Here is a 17,957-nt window from a genome sequence, read left to right as displayed (position 1 = left end):
CCTGTACCTAAGGCTCCAGTGAAGACGGCCTCCCTCAGTCCATTACGGGTACAAGGGATATCAGGAGGAGTAGCCACCTTTTCAGGGCTTTACGCCCTACCACTTACGTTCATTCATCCTTCACCTTCCCACCGTGCTTGTCCCTCTCTTTCTACCCAGCTTAGTCTCTCCCATACCTGCAGACTTGTCAGGGTTTCCCCTTCATTCTCTCCAAATCACAGTGTCAACTCCTTCCGCATTTCAACCATCTCAAATGAGCCCTGGTGCTGCTGCAGGTAACACTGTACAGCAGAAGACCTCACACGGTAGCAGATCCCACCACCACATCATTGCAATGGCTGGATCTCCAGCACAGACTCAGCAGAGATGAGAAAGACCTTTAACACTCAAGTTCTCTTTCTCCCTTTTCATCTTTCCTCCATACATCCGACCATCACAGCTCTACTAAATACAGCAGGAGTGCACTGCTCCCAGGCTGATGAGAGCAGCTTTGACTCTTCCCTGCCCTCCTTTTAACCTCCATAAACGCTGAATGATTAATCACATCTCTTTTTTTCCTTCTTTCCTCCCTGCTCTTCTGTTCTGCTGAGTCTTTACCTGCTCTCCAGCCACCCAGAAGCATGCCCTAGATGCTCTTTGCCATCTGTGATTGCTTTGAGTGCTTTGTATTACAGCAACGAGCCACAGAACAACCAGAGGCAGCTGTGCTCTTCAACAGAGATGCTCAACATGGACCGTTGCCTATTTTGTCTTGTAAACAAGACAGGAGAGAGCCATAACTGAAAGGACAACGAGAATTAGGTGATGCTGCCTGAGAATGAAATGAGATGAGGGAAGGAGCAGCCATCAAGAGCTGCAGAAAACCCCCAGGGAACACATCCGAATGGTGCATGGCCACTGGGGCTCCTCGATTGCTTTCATGAAGTCCTGCATTATTGCAGGAAATACATAATTTATTTGCTCCATATCTCAGGAAAGACAGATCATTGGCTCCTTCAGAGCTGGCTGAAGCAATGACGGTTTTAAGAGACCACCGCGCTCTGTGTTGCTCAGCACAAGTGAAATGCTTCCAGAGCATCTACAGGAGTGGAAAGCCTTTCCATCATAGAATCATCGAATAGTTAGGGCTGGAAAGGACCTTAAGATCATCAAGTTCCAACCCCCTTGCCATCATCCTCAGCACAGCTTTACACCACCCAGGGACTACAGCAATTTGCCTTAGGAAGCACCTGGGAGGTCTCAAACGTCAGCCGGAGCCCGTGTCGCTCCGGGCTGCACAAAGAGCAAAACGATGATCCCTGCACCAGAGGGAGGAATACAATTAAATTCAATTAGTCCTTGCAAAAGACTTTGATCTGCAAAGCGCTTTCTAGCTGCAAAACCTCCTGGTACCTCTGTGAGATTGATTAACAAGTGCTGAGGTCTTCATCTCCCAAGAGGGAAATGAAGACACTGTGGGGAGGGTCAAGACCCGACACGGGGGATAAGCATCTGGATGATCCTCACATACAACTGGTGAGTCCAGAGAGCATCCCAAAACCCCACCGGAGACACTGATACCTCACTCCCCCCTCAGAATAAGCAGCAATAGAACTCAGATGTTTGCAGTTGTCTTGGGGTGAGCCCCCCGCACACTGGCTGGTAGCCACAACATTGGCTGTGCCAGGCTTCTCCTCATGTCTCCTTTTACCCCATGAATTCTATTCTGAGCTCTGCTATTTCGGCTACAGACCTTTAACTTCACCCACCAGCCACAAAGACTTGAATGAAAGCCGCAGCATGAAATGCGTATTTAATTCTAATGCTGTATGGCCTTGCTTTGTCATGTGTCTGCTGATTTGAGGTGCCTTTTCTCTGCTTTACCACATTTCCAAAGCCAGTTTCTAGCTTTTATTCCTTTGGTTTTGTCTTAAATGAATATTTCCTGACTTTGGGGCTTTTTTCTTCCTTAAAGAAAAGCTTTTGAAGCATCCTCATCCCTTAAAGGGTTTTCCCATTAAGTCACTGATACGTATTTACAGCCTTCAGTTCATCAACATTATGTGACTGTGCTTCCTACACCAGTCCTGCGGTGGATTAAGCCTTGCTGTCACACACCTCCTCAAGCAGGAGCACAGGAATAGGAGCAGCTTCCCCAGCCACATCTTACTTGCTCTGCACATACATGTCTGGATAGGGGACTGGGTGCTGGGAAAGGAAGAGGTGAGATACCTGCAGCAACAAGCACTGCGATTACATCTTTTCCTTCTTTTAATTCGTGGTGTTTAACTGCCAAATTGGACCGAGAGGACATTGTGTGATGTGCTGATTGCACTAGGAGGGGCTGAAACACACTCCTTAGATAAGCCTGTGGGCCAGGACCTCAGCATCGAGCTCATCCTGGGGATCAGAAGACACAGGGATGCCACTGACTTGCCTGCACTTGTTGGTGAGGAAATCCCTTGCAAAAAGCCCACAGGCTCGTGTTCACTTACAAGCTGTCAAAGCTGTTGAGATGCTCTCCACAACGGCTACAAAAAGCATCTGTTTTGGGCTCAGACACCCAAAAGCTTAAAGACTGGCTACACATGAAAATGTCCTCCTATTTACTGAAAACACACAAGCATTTGATTTTGAAACCGAGTTGAAATCTTTCCCCCTCTACCTCCCTTCTCCCCAGATCACAGAACCCCAGCCTGGTTTGGGTTGAAGGGACCTTAAAGCCCATCCAGCTCCAACCCCTACCACGGGCAGGGACCCCTTCCACTGGAGCAGCTTGCTCCAAGCCCCTGTGTCCAACCTGGCCTTGAGCACTGCCAGGGATGGGGCAGCCACAGCTTCTCTGGGCACCCTGTGCCAGCGCCTCAGCACCCTCACAGGGAAGTCCTTTCATTCCATAAGCTCTTTTGGATGGCCAACACCAATCCTTGGGCAACCCAAGCCTGGATCAGCCCCTGACAATTTCCTGGGTACCTGCTCTATCACAAAAGAGGAAACCCAGCTTTTCCAACCACACATTGGCTTTTTCCAGCTCCATGATAACATCGAGAGGCCCTGGAGTCCATGGAGGCCATGGAGAGGCCCAATTCACCACAAACAGGAGTCTATCGGTTATGTGACAACCTTAATGACACAGCCCAGGCACAAAACCCTGAGCAACCTTTGAGCTGCCTCTCTTCACTCTGGAGCTATTGATGAGTGTGTTCAGGCAAACAATTAATTTCTGCAGCAGCCTCATTCTGCGGATGCTCCGGTTGTCAGGGGGCTGGGGGAAGGTGGAAATAGCGCTGACCTTTTCTCCCTGGGAAACCTGGCTAATTGAATGAATTCTTGCTCTCATTAGGAAAAGGTCCAAGATGCAGCACATTTTATGCCTCCCTTTAGGTGACACCAACCAGCCTCCTAAAGGTCAAACTGTCTTTGATGAGTTCATCAGAGATCAGTTTCCTATTGCAAAAAAGCACTGAGTTCTCCTAGCCCAAACCCCTCAGTGTTATTTCTGCTGAAGGCCACTGCTGCTTTATAGGCACCATTTATCTCTTTGGATGCTTAAGTCTTCAGAAGGATGAATCAACCCTGTGTCATTGGGATTTGGGGTGTTTTTCTGTCGCATTGGCTAATTATGGCTGCCTGGTAATGCCAAACTTTCACATCATTTCAAATAAAGCAGTGTTCTGCCTTTGCAGCACTGCCTGTGGTGCAGCAGAAGTCATTTTGAGGTAGCATTTAATGGCTTATATTAAAGCAAGCGAAGATTTATGCAGTGGAAGCTTGTCTTCATTTTGCAGAAAGGGGCATCAAGGATAATTTGACTCGAGGATAAAGCAGCAAAGGATAATTTGACTCTCTAAGGATGAGTTTGATGTCACTCAACCAATTACTGTCCTAGTTCAATCTTCCTCATTGCCTTTATGGGCTCTCACTGCAGATTGCAATCTACAGTATTTCTGGCACAGAGGTGTCTGTGCAGGGCTCTGAACACACTGATCACTCCAGCCCCATGCTTTCATAAGCAGCCAATATTTGCAGCTCACCCTCGGTGATGGGGGATACCAGGTTTATGGCTTTGCGGCTGTCTTGACTTAGATTTTGTGCCTCTCTGGGGCTCTCTGCTCCAGCAAAAACTGAAATCCAGCACTACCCAAGATTCATTTCTCTGCTCTGGCTTGCTGGGAGACAGGGGTGGGAGAGGAGCCAGGGAGGGATGTCCACCACTGCTTGCCGCCACATGGCATCACCAAACCCATTGCATCAACCCAAATGCCTCAGTTAAAGCTGTCCCCCTCCGTCTCCCCAGGTCCCAGCTGCAGTCTGCAGATAAATTCAGTGTCATTTTCTCCATCTTAAACCATTCTGCATTCTTACTGTGAATAATAAAAGCCTTTTTTGGTCTTTTTCTCTTTCCAGAGGGAGCAGTGTTCATCTGCCTGTGCTGTTACACGGTAATCAGCTGGTGAAAATGCTCTGAGCTGAAAAGTGCTGGAGAAAGCAAGTTACTCATACACACATCTTGGCCTTTCTTCTTCTGTTTTTAATATCTTTTGTTATTTTAATTGATAAATGAAACTGAGAACCGACCCTGCCAAGGCAAACGAGTTCCATCTGCAAAGAACTGCCCTGAGGCAGCCACAGCTGCACGCGGAAGGCAACATCCCATAATGGAAAAGAAATTGCCAAAGCTCCGAGAAGCCCTGGAGTCAGCACTGACCCCACAGACTTTTAAGGACGTGTATTCCTGCTTTAAAACGTGCTCATGGTTTTCCATGCACACATGTATGAGGTATCCCCCTGCAACCCACTGCCGTACCCCACCACCAGCCATGGTGCGTACCTGCTGCTACCCACCACCTCTTCATTCCCTGGTCATTTCCTACTTACTTTATATTTACAGATGAGTTTTATATTAGTTAGGATTATTCCACTTCAAACTCCACAAACTATGAGTGAAGCAGATGCACAAATTTCCTATTCCCAAACTCTGTCTTCAATGCTGGTGGCTCAAAGCCTGCAGACCCCATGGTCTAAATCCAAAACAGCCCCTTGGACCATGTCGGGAACTCAGTGCCTTTGCAGCAATGGCCTGGGAGAGCCCAGGCTGCCTCTTCCACCCCTTGAACTCACATCTTTGGTAAGGAAAAGGAGGCGTGGGTTTGTGAAGAACTGCCACGAATCATCTTAATATGCAGAAGTAAATGACAACGAGGGCTTTGTGCATCCCCACAGCTGGCAATGCAAATGCTCCAGGGCTTGGGCTTACTATGCACAGAAGCTGCACAGCTGGAGACCAAGTGCTGGGGCTGGAGGGGCTTTCGGGAGAGGGGGAACATCCGAGCCCTGAGCTAAACCAACTGTCCTTGCTCACTGTCAAAGCCCTGGCAATGACGATGCTGTAGTAGAGCAGGAACCCTGCTGACCTATCTCAGCAGCACAGAGACGCTGTTTAAATCTGTTTTGCCTGGCACAAAATCCCAGAGGGCAGAGGGTGGAAAATAAATAAATAAAAACCAAAGAAACCATGGAAACGCTCTCAATTTGTGCCCACACCAGGAAACTTCCCCGAGGTGGATTTCCAGGGTTAGCAGCGCTGGCCTCCAGCCACCCTGTGCCTGCCTGGAGTCACTCTCAGCCTCTCCAGGTCCCCTCCGTAGTGACTTGGCTGCAAGATCCCAAAGGTTATCTGGGCTTTTGTGCGCAATGGCAGGCACAGCCCTGCCTCCAGCTGAAAGCATCACTTTGGTGCTGGTTGCAAGGAGTGAATGTGGATGATTTGTGCAGCAAATCCCTTTGAACTGATGCCTGGAGCATCCTAAACTTTGGGCAGGTCCTGGAGATGCTCCACTACAGATCCCCAGACTCAAAGCAGGCAGTAGATCCATCAACACAGCCCCGATTACCTATTCTTTACCAGAAAAAAGTTACCAGAGACACCTTCTATAAAATATGACCAACCCCAAGCTATGCACAAAGCCAGGCAGTGAGACTTGTGCCCATGCTGGCATGATGACCCCCCCCCGGACTCCTGCATCCAGCTCTGGGGCAACAGCACAAGAAGGATGTGGAGCTGCTGGAGCGAGTCCAGAGGAGGCCATGGGGATGCTGCGAGGGCTGGAGCAGCTCTGCTCTGGAGCCAGGCTGAGAGAGCTGGGCTGGGGCAGCCTGGGGAAGAGAAGGCTCCTGAAGGGGAGACCTGAGAGCAGCTCCAGTGCCTAAAGGGGCTGCAGGAAACCTGGAGAGGAGCTTGAGACAAGGGCCTGTAGGGACAGGCCAAGGGGAATGGCTTGAACCTGCCCGAGGGGAGACTGAGCTGAGCTCTTAGGCAGAAGCTCTTCCCTGCGAGGGTGCTGAGGCGCTGGCACAGGGTGCCCAGAGAAGCTGTGGCTGCCCCATCCCTGGCAGTGCTCAAGGCCAGGTTGGACACAGGGGCTTGGAGCAAGCTGCTCCAGTGGAAGGGGTCCCTGCCCGTGGCAGGGGTTGGAGCTGGAGGAGCTTTGAGGTCCCTTCCAACCCAAACCACTCTCGGATTCTATGATGTCCCAGGGTACGTCTCTGCTTTGCAGGCATCCCACTGCCAGCTGGTCCCCAGGGAGATACAGGAGGAAGGTCAGGGCTGGCTGAGGAGTGCTGCTTGCTACAGCATGGATGCCACCACTGTCACTCTTCTCCCCTTCAGAAACCCAAGAAGGACCCAAATGGCCCTTTCCAGACGAGCCAGCAGTCACAAACACATCCAAGCTAACTTCTCCAGCATCAAGCCTTCTGTGAAGACCCTGGTTAAAAAATAAATCTGTGCTAATTCAATTTCCCTAAATTCAATTTGGAAATGGAAAGAGATTAGCAGAATTAAGGCAGCTTTAATGAGGAAGAAAAGCAGCAACATGGAAATTCAATGGTATCAAAACCACCTGTACCTCTGGCTAATTTGAATTAATCCTACATACAGGCCTCAGCGATGCCCAGAGGGAGGAGAGCATCCAGCACCTTGGGCATAGCAGAGCTCGGTCTCCATCTCTCACCATACACCATCAGCTTTTCCTTTTCCCAAACCACAGTTCCCTGGAGAAGGGCTTCTCCAAGCCACCAAGAGATGGTTTTCCCTCGCATCCACAATTTGATGGCAGGGGTTGGTATGTACCACTTCTAACAGCATGAAAAAGCCCTGCAGGGAAGCAAAGAATCAATTCCAACCCAAATGGGTTGGGTGTGAAGGAAACAGGCTTGAGATCTTCCTCTGCATGACCTAGATCAGAAGTCTTCCTTGTAGCCCATGTTTTTCACCGAGCTAAGTAATAGCAGCCCGTAATACTATGTGATAGTCTCCTAAGTGGATTGAAGCCTCAAGCTTTATAGATTTCATGCTTCTTCTTAGTGCAGTTTTATAGCGCGTTTCTCATCCCCTTTCTTTTTATTCCGCGTGTTACTTGGTTAATTGGTATGAAATGTTCATCGTTACCCAACAATTCCTGAAACACAGATGCAGAACTCCCTGACTGTATTTCTTATTTACAGCCCTGTAGCCTGAGTGACTTTCAATTTACTGTGCTGCTGTATGAGGTCACTATATAATACCATGGAGCACTCCAGAAAGATTAACCCCAAGCGGATTCCCTTTGCAATCAAATAGCTGCCACTATAAACTAGTTTCTTTTCTCTATTTGATGGCATTCCTGCCACTTTCCCTATCAAGTGCAATAAAACAAACCCCCTCCACAGTCCTGCCATGCACTGGTGCCTCATCCTGCGAGACAAAGATGTGTAACCATGGAATTTGGGAGACTCCGAGCCATATGTATGGCTCCCACCTACGCTGCTCTGAGTCTGTGGTTTGCCTTTTCCCTCTCAGTTCCTGGAAGGAGTTTTCCCTGCTGTCAGTTTTTTTCCATCTTCAACTGAACTTCCTGCAGGATTGCTATGTTTGGGGGGCTGTTTGCATCATGATTCCCAGCTGGAACATTTAAGGCTTTCTTTAAAACCCAAAGGTGACGTGAAGACTTCAGCCACAACTTATTTCCTCAGCTCTTTCCATACGTAGAGCGCTCACAGCTAAAGCACAACCCTAGAAAATATAAATCCCAGCAGTGCAAAACTCAAAAGACAAGATTTCCATCTCTTTTTCTTTGTACCATCATATTTTTCCCAGGATTTTGACAGTCCTGACACAATATTTTTGCACCCCCAACGATGGCAAAGCTGCCTGATGCCGTGCCATCCAGATACAGTCAAAATACCCTGTTCTTTGCACTTGAAATTAAAGACTGAAGCAGTCTGTGTACACTCGCTGTTCCAAAATTAGACTGCACATAAATTTAACATGTTCAAATAATGGGCTTGCATATGCAGACAGTCAAGCTAGAGGTATATTTTTCTATTACAAGTAACTTGTTAGAGAAGTTATTTCATCTTCCCAAGATATTAATGGATACTCAGAAAAGGCCTTTTCAAACTGACAATGCACTTCACTTTGTTTGCTGAGCCAGTAACAATTAAATCACTTTTTAGATTACAAAGCATATGCCAATGTGACATGGTGGCAGTAGCTCCTGAGCAGCCCTATCCCAAGCTATGAACCAATATTTTCCTTCTTAGCTTCTTATTTGAATTGCAAAGGACAGTTTTATAAAGAAAGACAAGATCCCAAGGCAGCAAATGAGGAGGTTTTGGGGCTCAGAAGGAGAACGTGGTTTTATGGCATCTCCAAATCTCGAGCAAAAAAAGAAGCAGCTGCAGGACTAAGCACAGAGTAGGATGTCACCGTTTGGGCCTGGCATTGGTAAGAATCAGTCCTGTATCCAACAGAACCACAACTGCTCTGAGGGCCTGAGCATCCTGAGGTGCAGGAGGAAAGATCCCAATGAGATGTTGTGGCCATGGCTGGTATGAAGAGGCAGTGAACTAGACCCTCGATGGTTCTTTGGGTGGCTGTTTTCTATGGGACAGACCCTTGCAGGAAGCATGAGCCAAGGCCACTATAATGGACCAGAGAAATGTGTGGTTTTCCATGTGAAGATCTCCCTCTGGTGATGGAGTCAGCATTTGTGAAGCCCTAAGGGGGTACAAACACCGCGTCTGAGACAGCAGCGCAGTGGGGGCAGCTCCAGATAGTTCTGGGAAAACTTAGACTAACATGGAACGACCAGCTTGGAAAAGTTTGAGTTTTTGAGTAGGTTTTGAGTATCCACGTCTGAGGGATGCTGCGGAAGTTGGAAACTGAAGAAAAGAAGGTCAAGTAACTCAACCGCATAAAAATCATTGCCCTAAAAGGCCAATAAAAGAGCAGTTGCTGGGTACAGCAACTGGGGAAAAAGGAGCAGCAAAACTGGGCTGTAGAAATATCTGGAGTTAAATATAAGGAGTGAATGGAATAGTTCAGGTTATAATGGAGATACTAACTCACTGGGGAGAAAAAATTCAACTCCTTCCATCCTGGAGGCATCCCAGTGGCTGACCTCCCCATGCCTACATGTGTACTGCACCGTGAAGATCCCACCCCATGCCTTCCTCATCCCTTCTCCATAGCCAGGGCTGAAGTTCACTATTAAGAGCTGTGTGTCCTTGCTAAAGCTTTTCACTGGAGAGCCAAACCGGTGCAGTCCCAGTGGAAGCAGCTGAGGGGATTTAATTCCAAACACATTTACATTCTTATGCAAATATTTGGAAATAATCAACTCCCTCACTTACCTACAAAGCTGAGTTAAGTGTTTCCATGGGAACAGCAACTATTAACCACTATAGTTAATGTTTTCATTCTGGTACTGTCCAGACAGCTCAATGAAGATTGAAGAGAGCTTGTACAAGGAGCTGTATGAACGTGGAGGATGAAAGAGCCCCTTGTTGAAAGGCAAAGATTAGTGTTTTATGAACTTCACGATCAAGTACCAGTTCCACCTAGACCTGTAAGAACATGGCCAAGTTTGCTTGCGATGAGTCCAGGAGCTTGTCTTACGCCATTTAACCAAATCAAGAGTCCTATTTACATAGTTCCACCTTGAATCCTACAGCATTTCACGGTCAGATGAAGACCTTAACAACTAGCTCCATAATATGAGAACCTCTCTCTATGCCTCAATCTTTACCTGAGTATAAATTTAACTTAAATACAGATGAGATTAGCAGTGGTGAGGCCATACAGGGGCAGGACACCATTACGGGCATCTTGAAAATCAAAGGGGTACATTTCACCCTTCCACATGCTTGTCAAAAATCAAGTTGGAGCTTAAAGGGCCCTAAAAGGCACGAGATTTTGGAAAAATGAATGCACTCGGGGTCATTTCCTCCCCCCTCAGGTTTCACGTCCTCAGCCATGGCCAGGTTTCAAGCTCCTTTGCCACATGCAGGGCTTGAAAGCTGTCTGATGAATGTGACCAGAGCAGGAGCTGCCATCCCACCTAACCTCTGGATGACAGTGATGCTCACAGACGCAGAGGTACCAGACCGGAAACCTCCTCCCTGTTGCCACAGGCTCTCCTGCCAGATGGCAAGAACAAGACCTGGCTGATCCTCCTCCTTCACCTTTTAACCTCGCACTTTAGTTCTCCATTTGCTGCTTTAATACCTTTTCTTTTTTGCCTCCTGTATAATGAGCAGCTGGTTCACCCAGCTGAGACCTTCCCAGAATGGCAGCCATAGAAAAGCACAGCTCTAAAGGCAGCACATTTCCAAATGGGCTCCTCCTAAAGATTCACCGAATCATCATAGACTGGTTTGTGTCAGACGGGACCTTAAAGCCCATCCACTTCCAACCCCTGCCACGAGCAGGGACCCCTTCCACTGGAGCAGCTTGCTCCAAGCCCCTGTGTCCAACCTGGCCTTGAGCACTGCCAGGGATGGGGCAGCCACAGCTTCTCTGGGCACCCTGTGCCAGCGCCTCAGCACCCTCATAGTGAAGAATTCCACAAGAGAGCTCCATAAAGCAAGCCTAAAGTGAGAACAGTATGGCACAAGGTCTGTGTCTCCATGGGGAACCTCAGGAGGCTCCACAACCCAACATGCTTGAACACAGAGAGCTCATTGTGTGGCTGTCCATGCCTGCTACATCCCCAAGCCATCAATGTGGTGGTTTTCCTGCCCCCAAGAGCTCCCTCAAGGCAGCCTGTAAGCAATAAAGCATCAGAGGCAGAAAATGCACTTCATCTTCCCACTCTGTACTGAGAACCTGGTTTGCCTTTAAAAGGACAAGACTTCAAACAAATGCAACGAGTCAGAAATGATTATTCCAAATCACTCTCTCCTCCTCCTCCTCACCTGGGCCACATCAGGCTGATTCTGAGTACGAGCTAAGCACTCAAAGGCAAAGCCCTTGCTATAAAAGCCTGTGCAATTTGAAATGATTGATGGGACCATGGGAATCTGTTTAAATTGCCAGAATCAACCACCACACAAATACATTGTAAGTTCTGAATGAATGCAGCCAACTCTCCTCTTCACCATTGTGAAGAAAGTGCTTGAAGAGACTCGTTTGCACACTATGACGGTGCAACGGTGACATAAAACCTTAAGGGGTAATTGCTCCTCTCCCTTTTCTGACACCCCATAATAAACAAACAACCTCCCACTACAATGCTCTGCCTGCAATTGCCAGAGGAATGGAGCAGCTGGCACGTTTTCCAACCCTTTTTGGGATGTTTTCCTCGAATGTCAACACGGCTCCACAAAAGGTGCAGCCACCGCTGCAGAACTGATGCAGCTTGTTCTAAATGGGTGGCTTTGGTGGCACATGTCACTCCCCATGCTGTCCCCTGCCCATGCCACCCCCCTTGTAGAGCCCAGCATCTGTTTTGGCAGCAGGATTCATTAAAGGAACTGGTACCAGCAGTGCCAGCAACTTCCACCATCATCCAGGGTTCAGATGATGGGAGCTGCGGAGCTGCCCTTGCAGGAGGCAGCATTTCCATGTTCACTCCAAGTGCTGCCATCCCAACACAGGAGACCTCTGAGACAGCTCCAGCCTTTCCAATCAGCACCTTCTGCCCTTCTCTGTGTCAGGACTAGAGAGGGCTGCACTGCAGCACGCTGGCTCTTCAGAAGATGCTCAGCTTAGCTGGGTTCATTAAAGGAGGGTGCTGTCCATCCCACATGCTCCAAGTGCAATGAGCCAAGTCCTTGGTCCACCCATGCAGCAACCCACACAACCCCTGACAACAGTCAGAGCAACAAATGTCCCCAGGTGCCAAGGAGGAGGAAAACACAAACAGGTTGACCTTGAACAAGGCCTCCAAAGTCCCCTTCTAGGGAAGAGGGAGATGCTAGAGCATCTGAAAGAGACACTACACCTCCTGTCACACACAAGCAGCCACCATGGTCCCAGCAGAGGTGGTGACACTCCCAAACTTTGATGCTGAGACGCCCAAGTCTAGTGCTCACTGATGAGCTGAACTATAGAAATGCTGGTCCCAAGTGGCAGCTACAGACACCGCAAAGCAACTGGTTTCTGTACAGATTGAGCTCCTCTTGCTTTCATAGAATCATAGAACAGTTAGGGTTGGAAAGGACCTTAAGATCATCCAGTTCCAACCCCCCTGCCATGGGCAGGGACACCTCACACTAAACCATCCCACACAAGGCTTCATCCAACCTGGCCTTGAACACCGCCAGGGATGGAGCACTCACAACCTCCCTGGGCAACCCATTCCAGTGCCTCACCACCCTAACAGGAAAGAACTTCCTCCTTATATCCAATTTAAACTTCTCCTGTTTAAGTTTTAACCCGTTACCCCTTGTCCTGTCACTACAGTCCCTGATGAAGAGTCCCTCCCCAGCATCCCTATAGGCCCCCTTCAGGTACTGGAAGGCTGCTATTAAGTCCCCACGCAGCTTCTCTTCTCCAGGCTGAACAGCCCCAACTTCCTCAGCCTGTCTTCATACGGGAGGTGCTCCAGCCCCTGATCATCCTCGTGGCCTCCTCTGGACTTGTTCCAGCAGTTCCATGTCCTTTTTATGTTTCAAGAGCTGGTTTAGATATTGGCTGGGAAGGATGAGATAGGATGGGATGGGATGGGATGGGATGGGATGGGATGGGATGGGATGCTCTTTCAGTAAAATCACCAACACACGCATATTTGCAGGAGGAAAAAGAAGGTCTTACCTGTTTCTCCCCATATGGGCAAATATTCGTCCTGCTGTATGTCTAGCATGATTTCCAGTCCATTGCCTGTCCCACCCTTAACTGTGGTAAGAAGAGGCCGTCCTTCTTCTCCTGAGTTAAACATGTAGCATTTCCCATATTTTGTAAACACCTGCGAGGAGACAAAAGAGAAATAATGTAATACGCTCCACATAATCCTTTTCCCACATGAACAAGGGCAGAGCAATGAGAAACAGCCACACACCACAGCTCCAAGGGAAATGTCTGCAGGTAAATGTAACCTGGTTTGATCATTTAGCCTATGGTGTTGTCCTGAGAGAAAAGACGGAAGAAAGGAAAGGTGGTTTAGAGCAGTGAATGAATGTCTTCAGCAGCTCACCAGAGTCATATGGTGACACCAAGAAGCACATGTATACGCTGTGCTGGAGCTTGCACTAAAACATAGCGCAATTCATAGAATCATAGAATCCCAGACTAGTTTGGGTTGGAAAAGACCTTAAAGCTCCTCCAGCTCCAACCCCTGCCATGGGCAGGGACCCCTTCCACTGGAGCAGCTTGCTCCAAGCCCCTGTGTCCAACCTGGCCTTGAGCACTGCCAGGGATGGGGCAGCCACAGCTTCTCTGGGCACCCTGTGCCAGCGCCTCAGCACCCTCACAGGGAAGAGCTTCTGCCTAAGAGCTCAGCTCAGTCTCCCCTCGGGCAGGTTCAAGCCATTCCCCTTGCCCTGTCCTTACAGGCCCTTGTCCAAAGCCCACCTCACTCATTGCTTTCCACCTAAAGGGAGCAATGTGAATGATGCCTGCGCTCTCCCAATACAATGCCAACACAAATTCCCATGAAATTCTCACTCTGCTGCTACTTGGCAACTAATAAAGAGTTAAAAGCACTTGGACAAATGAGGAAAGATTTCCTCCACCACTTTTGCTCCTCTTTATTCCCATTTTGGCCTGTCTCTTGAAAGAAACTCCAGGTGAAGCCCAGCTGGGGGCTCCCTGGCCACCACCAGCTCTGTAAAGTAGGGCTTGCCACAGGTTTCCAGGTGGAAATTTGCTGCACCAGCTACTAAGAAGGAGCAAAAATGACTGCTACTGCTGAACCCAGGACAGATGGACATGGGTTTCCAATGGGGGGGACATGGATTTCAAGGAGGGTGAATCTTGATGGGGCAGCAGAGATGTGACACCTTTGATGGCAGTGGCACTGATGATTTTGGACACTGACGGTCTTGCTCAGCCCTCCCCCAGCGTGGAAGAACATATGGAAAACCAAAGACTAAACCGCAAGTCCCTCCTATGGCTTGCACTGACAGACCAGGGGACATGTAGATGTGCAGAACTTCCTACTGTACTAAAAGAGGACAAAATGGCGCAGAACCAGAGAGTCTCGGCTCTGCAATTGGGAAGCAACCAGCAAACATCAGAAATGAATATTCAGAGGGAAGGGATCCCACCACCAACAGCACACCCTGCTGCTGGCTGTGCTCCCACCAGGAATCACAAGTCACTAACGCAGTTGCTGAGCTCATATGACCCCACGATGACTCATAAGACTAAACAGAAGCTGGAGTCATCAGCAATTTATTCCCCTCAAATATTGACACATGCCTTATAATTACGGCATGAGGGAAGCGGGTGGGACCAGAGGAGCTGGAGATCACATCCAAGTTTAAAACTTCCAATCAGAGCAAAAAAGGCTGCAGAGAACATAAAACATTTGTGTGTGGGGGGGGGAATATGCCCTTTAGAAAATAATTTATATCCAAGGGAAAATCTCATTTTAATACTTGACCTATTAAACCACTCAAGCTGGAAAGATAAGCTGCACGACAGCAAGCCAGTGTCAGCAGCCAGTGCCCCGTAGATGGGTTTGCCCAGATAAGCTTTGAAGGCAGAAGTCAACAGTTTCTAATTAGGATAGTTAAAAATACAGCAAGAACAAAACCTGCATTAGTGAGAGTGATGGGGAAACAAGAGAGTAACCACGCAATGTAAATGCTGATTAAGGATTTAGATGCTGCTGTAGCCAGTGCAGGCTTCAGCCAAATACATGCAGGCAATTTTATTGGGCTTTTTATATGGCCCTTTGCAGCTGTAAGAACTGAAGTGTAAAACCTCCAGTTAGGGCACGATTATCCAGCAAACAAGATGTAAAGTGACAGGGCCCAAGGCTGCATGTCTGGGACCCAATCCCAGCAAAAGATAACCAATTGTGACTTGGAAACGGAAGGGATGTTGCTCCATCCGCTCCAGTCCACACTCACCAAGCGACCATCGAAGTCCATGAAAAGTCCTGGCCATGGCCATGGCTCATCTGTCACAACCTCAGTAGATGATTCTCTTGCACAGTAGGAGATGTGAAACCTGTCCAGCCACACACAACCTGGGATGTGTTGACACATGTCTGGAAGAAATACAACTGCTTCTCCCTGCTTCCCAACATCTGCTCCCCAGCAGCAGCAGACCCCAGGGACCATCTGACACACAGCTTAAATCCAGGTGCTGCTGGCATCAGCTGCATCACTCCTGGGACTCGTTTCCAAGGAAGCCTCATGATTTTCTGCTGCTCTTCAGAACAGAATCGTTCAGGTTGGGAAAAACCTTTACAATCATCGAGCCCAACTGTTACTCCAGCACTGCCAAGCCCACCACTAAACCATGTCCCTAAGTGTCACATCTACACGTCCTTTAAATACCCCCAGGGATGGTGACTCCACCACTGCCCTGGGAAGCTTGCTCCAGCGCTTGACAACCCTTTCAGTGGATAACTTTTCCCTAATATCCAACCTAAACCTCCCCTGGTGCAGCTTGAGTCTGATTCCTCTTGTCCTATTGCTTGTCACCTGGGAGAAGAGACCAACCCCACCTCCCTACAACCTCCTTTCAGGTAGTTGCAGAGAGAAAGAAGGTCCCCCCTGAGCCTCCTTTTCTCCAGGCTAAACAACCCATGCAATTGGCATCTGCCCATTGATCCAACCTGTCCAGATCCCTCTGTAGAACCTCCTCCTCTGCAGATCAATGCTCCTGTCCAGCTTGGTGTCATCTGCAGACGTCTGTGGGTAGACTCAATCCCCTCGTCCAGCTCCTTGACAGGGCCACCAGCAAGCACAGATCCTCATTAAAGCTCCTGGCATTTATCCATCATCTCATCCCTGCAAATCGGGCAGTTACTTATGGCTTTGTACAGTCAAATACCACACCAGAGCCATGACTGTGATATCACAGAGAATTTGAACGCTTGCCCTAATGAGGAATCAGACATCTTTGATGAATTACCAGAGCTAGCAAGCAGCACAAAAACCTTGGGGTAGGGCTACCACCAGGCTTAGTAGCTAAGCAAAGAACTAGTGCTCAAGAGGACACCAACACGGGGATACATCAGCAAACAGCATGGACAAGGAGATCTACAGAGCAAAAAAGTTGGGGAGGAACAGTTGGGAAGATACAACTTATCGTCCCATTGGATCTTCTTGGTTTCAGGCTCTTTTGGGCTCCCTGATAACAGGGAAGGATTCAAAGCGTTGCCAGATCATCGGGATGAAAGTACAGAGTTGTTCAGAAAGGGCACCATCAGTTTATACTAACTGCCACGATACACCTGAGGCAGTAGACACCAGGCAAAGCAGAGTGATTTAACCCCAGTTTATTATTCTTAGGGGAACACAGCGCTCCTTGCTGTTAGCAATGCTTTAACTTGCAATAAAACACAGGTCCAGCACACGCCAGAAACAAAAATACAAACATGAACCTTGAGAATAGACTATAAAATACCAATGTTTCTTTATACTGATGGATCAGCCGTTACTTTTGACAGCTCCTCTGAAAATCCCCATTGAAGTACCAGGGTAAACATGCTCAAAGTCTGTAAAATAGTATTTGAGTGACACAATGAGCCCTTTCTTTAGCGTGTAAAGGGAAAAATGTGTATCCTGTGAAATTAAAAAGCAGACCATGTGTATCTTGACTAGGCTCCATGTACAGAAGACACAAGCATCAAGAGCTCTGAGACATCAATGTACATCCTGCTGTGTGTCAAACCAGTAGCCCAAAAAAGACTGATATTCAACAAGCAAGCAAGCCTGACCAAACTAATAGAGAAAAAGGTATTTCACGGTTTATAACCAGCAGACCCAGGACAAGCGTGTCTGCTGATGAATTATCCTTTCAATATGGAGCAAAATGATGGTAAAAGCAAGTAATTTGAAGCCCATAAATTACTTTTCTAAATCCAGACAAAGACACAGGCTAGAGCTCACTGACAAGGCAAGACATTAGTTGTCAGATAAAGGTTTCAACCACTGAAGAAAGTAAATTAGCATCCTTCACTACCATCTTCTCAGCAATAGCAGTACACATGGCTCAGACACATATCCTATCAAGCCACATCCAACAGCACCATGGACAACACAGCAAAAAGGAAAACAAAGGGGCTTTCCAGATAGGTCCAAGAGAATGTGAACATGAAGCTGAAAGGGCTGGAGGGAATGGAAATGGGTTTGGGCAGGAACACACATGAAATGATGGGGAAATGATCCTGTTTAGGAGGAAAGAAGATCTTATTTCTGAGGGCTTGGCAGAGCCATATATCCCCGTCACTACCAGGTCTCCCATGGCACCGGCTGTGCTGGCGGTGGCATTGAGCCATGTCATCATTTCACTCGAGGTGTGAGGAGCAGCAAGGTCTGGTTGGCTCTATGCAAGCACATCACGATGGTCTATTTGTTCACACCCTGGCAGGAGGTTGCTGTGCATTATTTGACATGAAATGATGGCTGTGAAGAGCAAATTGCAATGGATGCCTACAATAAACAGGTTTCTGAAGCGTCAAATCCCAAGGGGATCTCTTTCAAAGGGAGAACAAGCCTTCAATTACAGCTTGTAAAGAGGGAACTCATACTAATAG

The 17,957-nt window shown here is 48.1% G+C and overlaps 1 protein-coding gene across 3 annotated transcripts in view; it reads right to left on the bottom strand.

Moving 5' to 3' along the window:
- Nucleotides 1-17,957, bottom strand: part of LOC136024093 (acid-sensing ion channel 2) — a 447,495-nt gene that overhangs the window by 35,709 nt on the left and 393,829 nt on the right. For all 3 annotated transcript variants that reach the window (XR_010616741.1, XM_065699175.1, XM_065699177.1), the window contains exon 2: nucleotides 13,058-13,208. Coding sequence is in view for 2 of the 3 variants with exons in the window: in XM_065699175.1 (XP_065555247.1) it covers nucleotides 13,058-13,208 (151 nt within the window). In the remaining variant the exon portion in view is untranslated. The remainder of the gene's footprint in view (nucleotides 1-13,057; nucleotides 13,209-17,957) is intronic.

The sequence above is a fragment of the Lathamus discolor genome, chromosome 20 (assembly GCF_037157495.1).
Source record: "Lathamus discolor isolate bLatDis1 chromosome 20, bLatDis1.hap1, whole genome shotgun sequence".
Taxonomy (NCBI): domain Eukaryota; kingdom Metazoa; phylum Chordata; class Aves; order Psittaciformes; family Psittacidae; genus Lathamus; species Lathamus discolor.
This window is presented reverse-complemented; position numbering and strand designations above follow the sequence as displayed.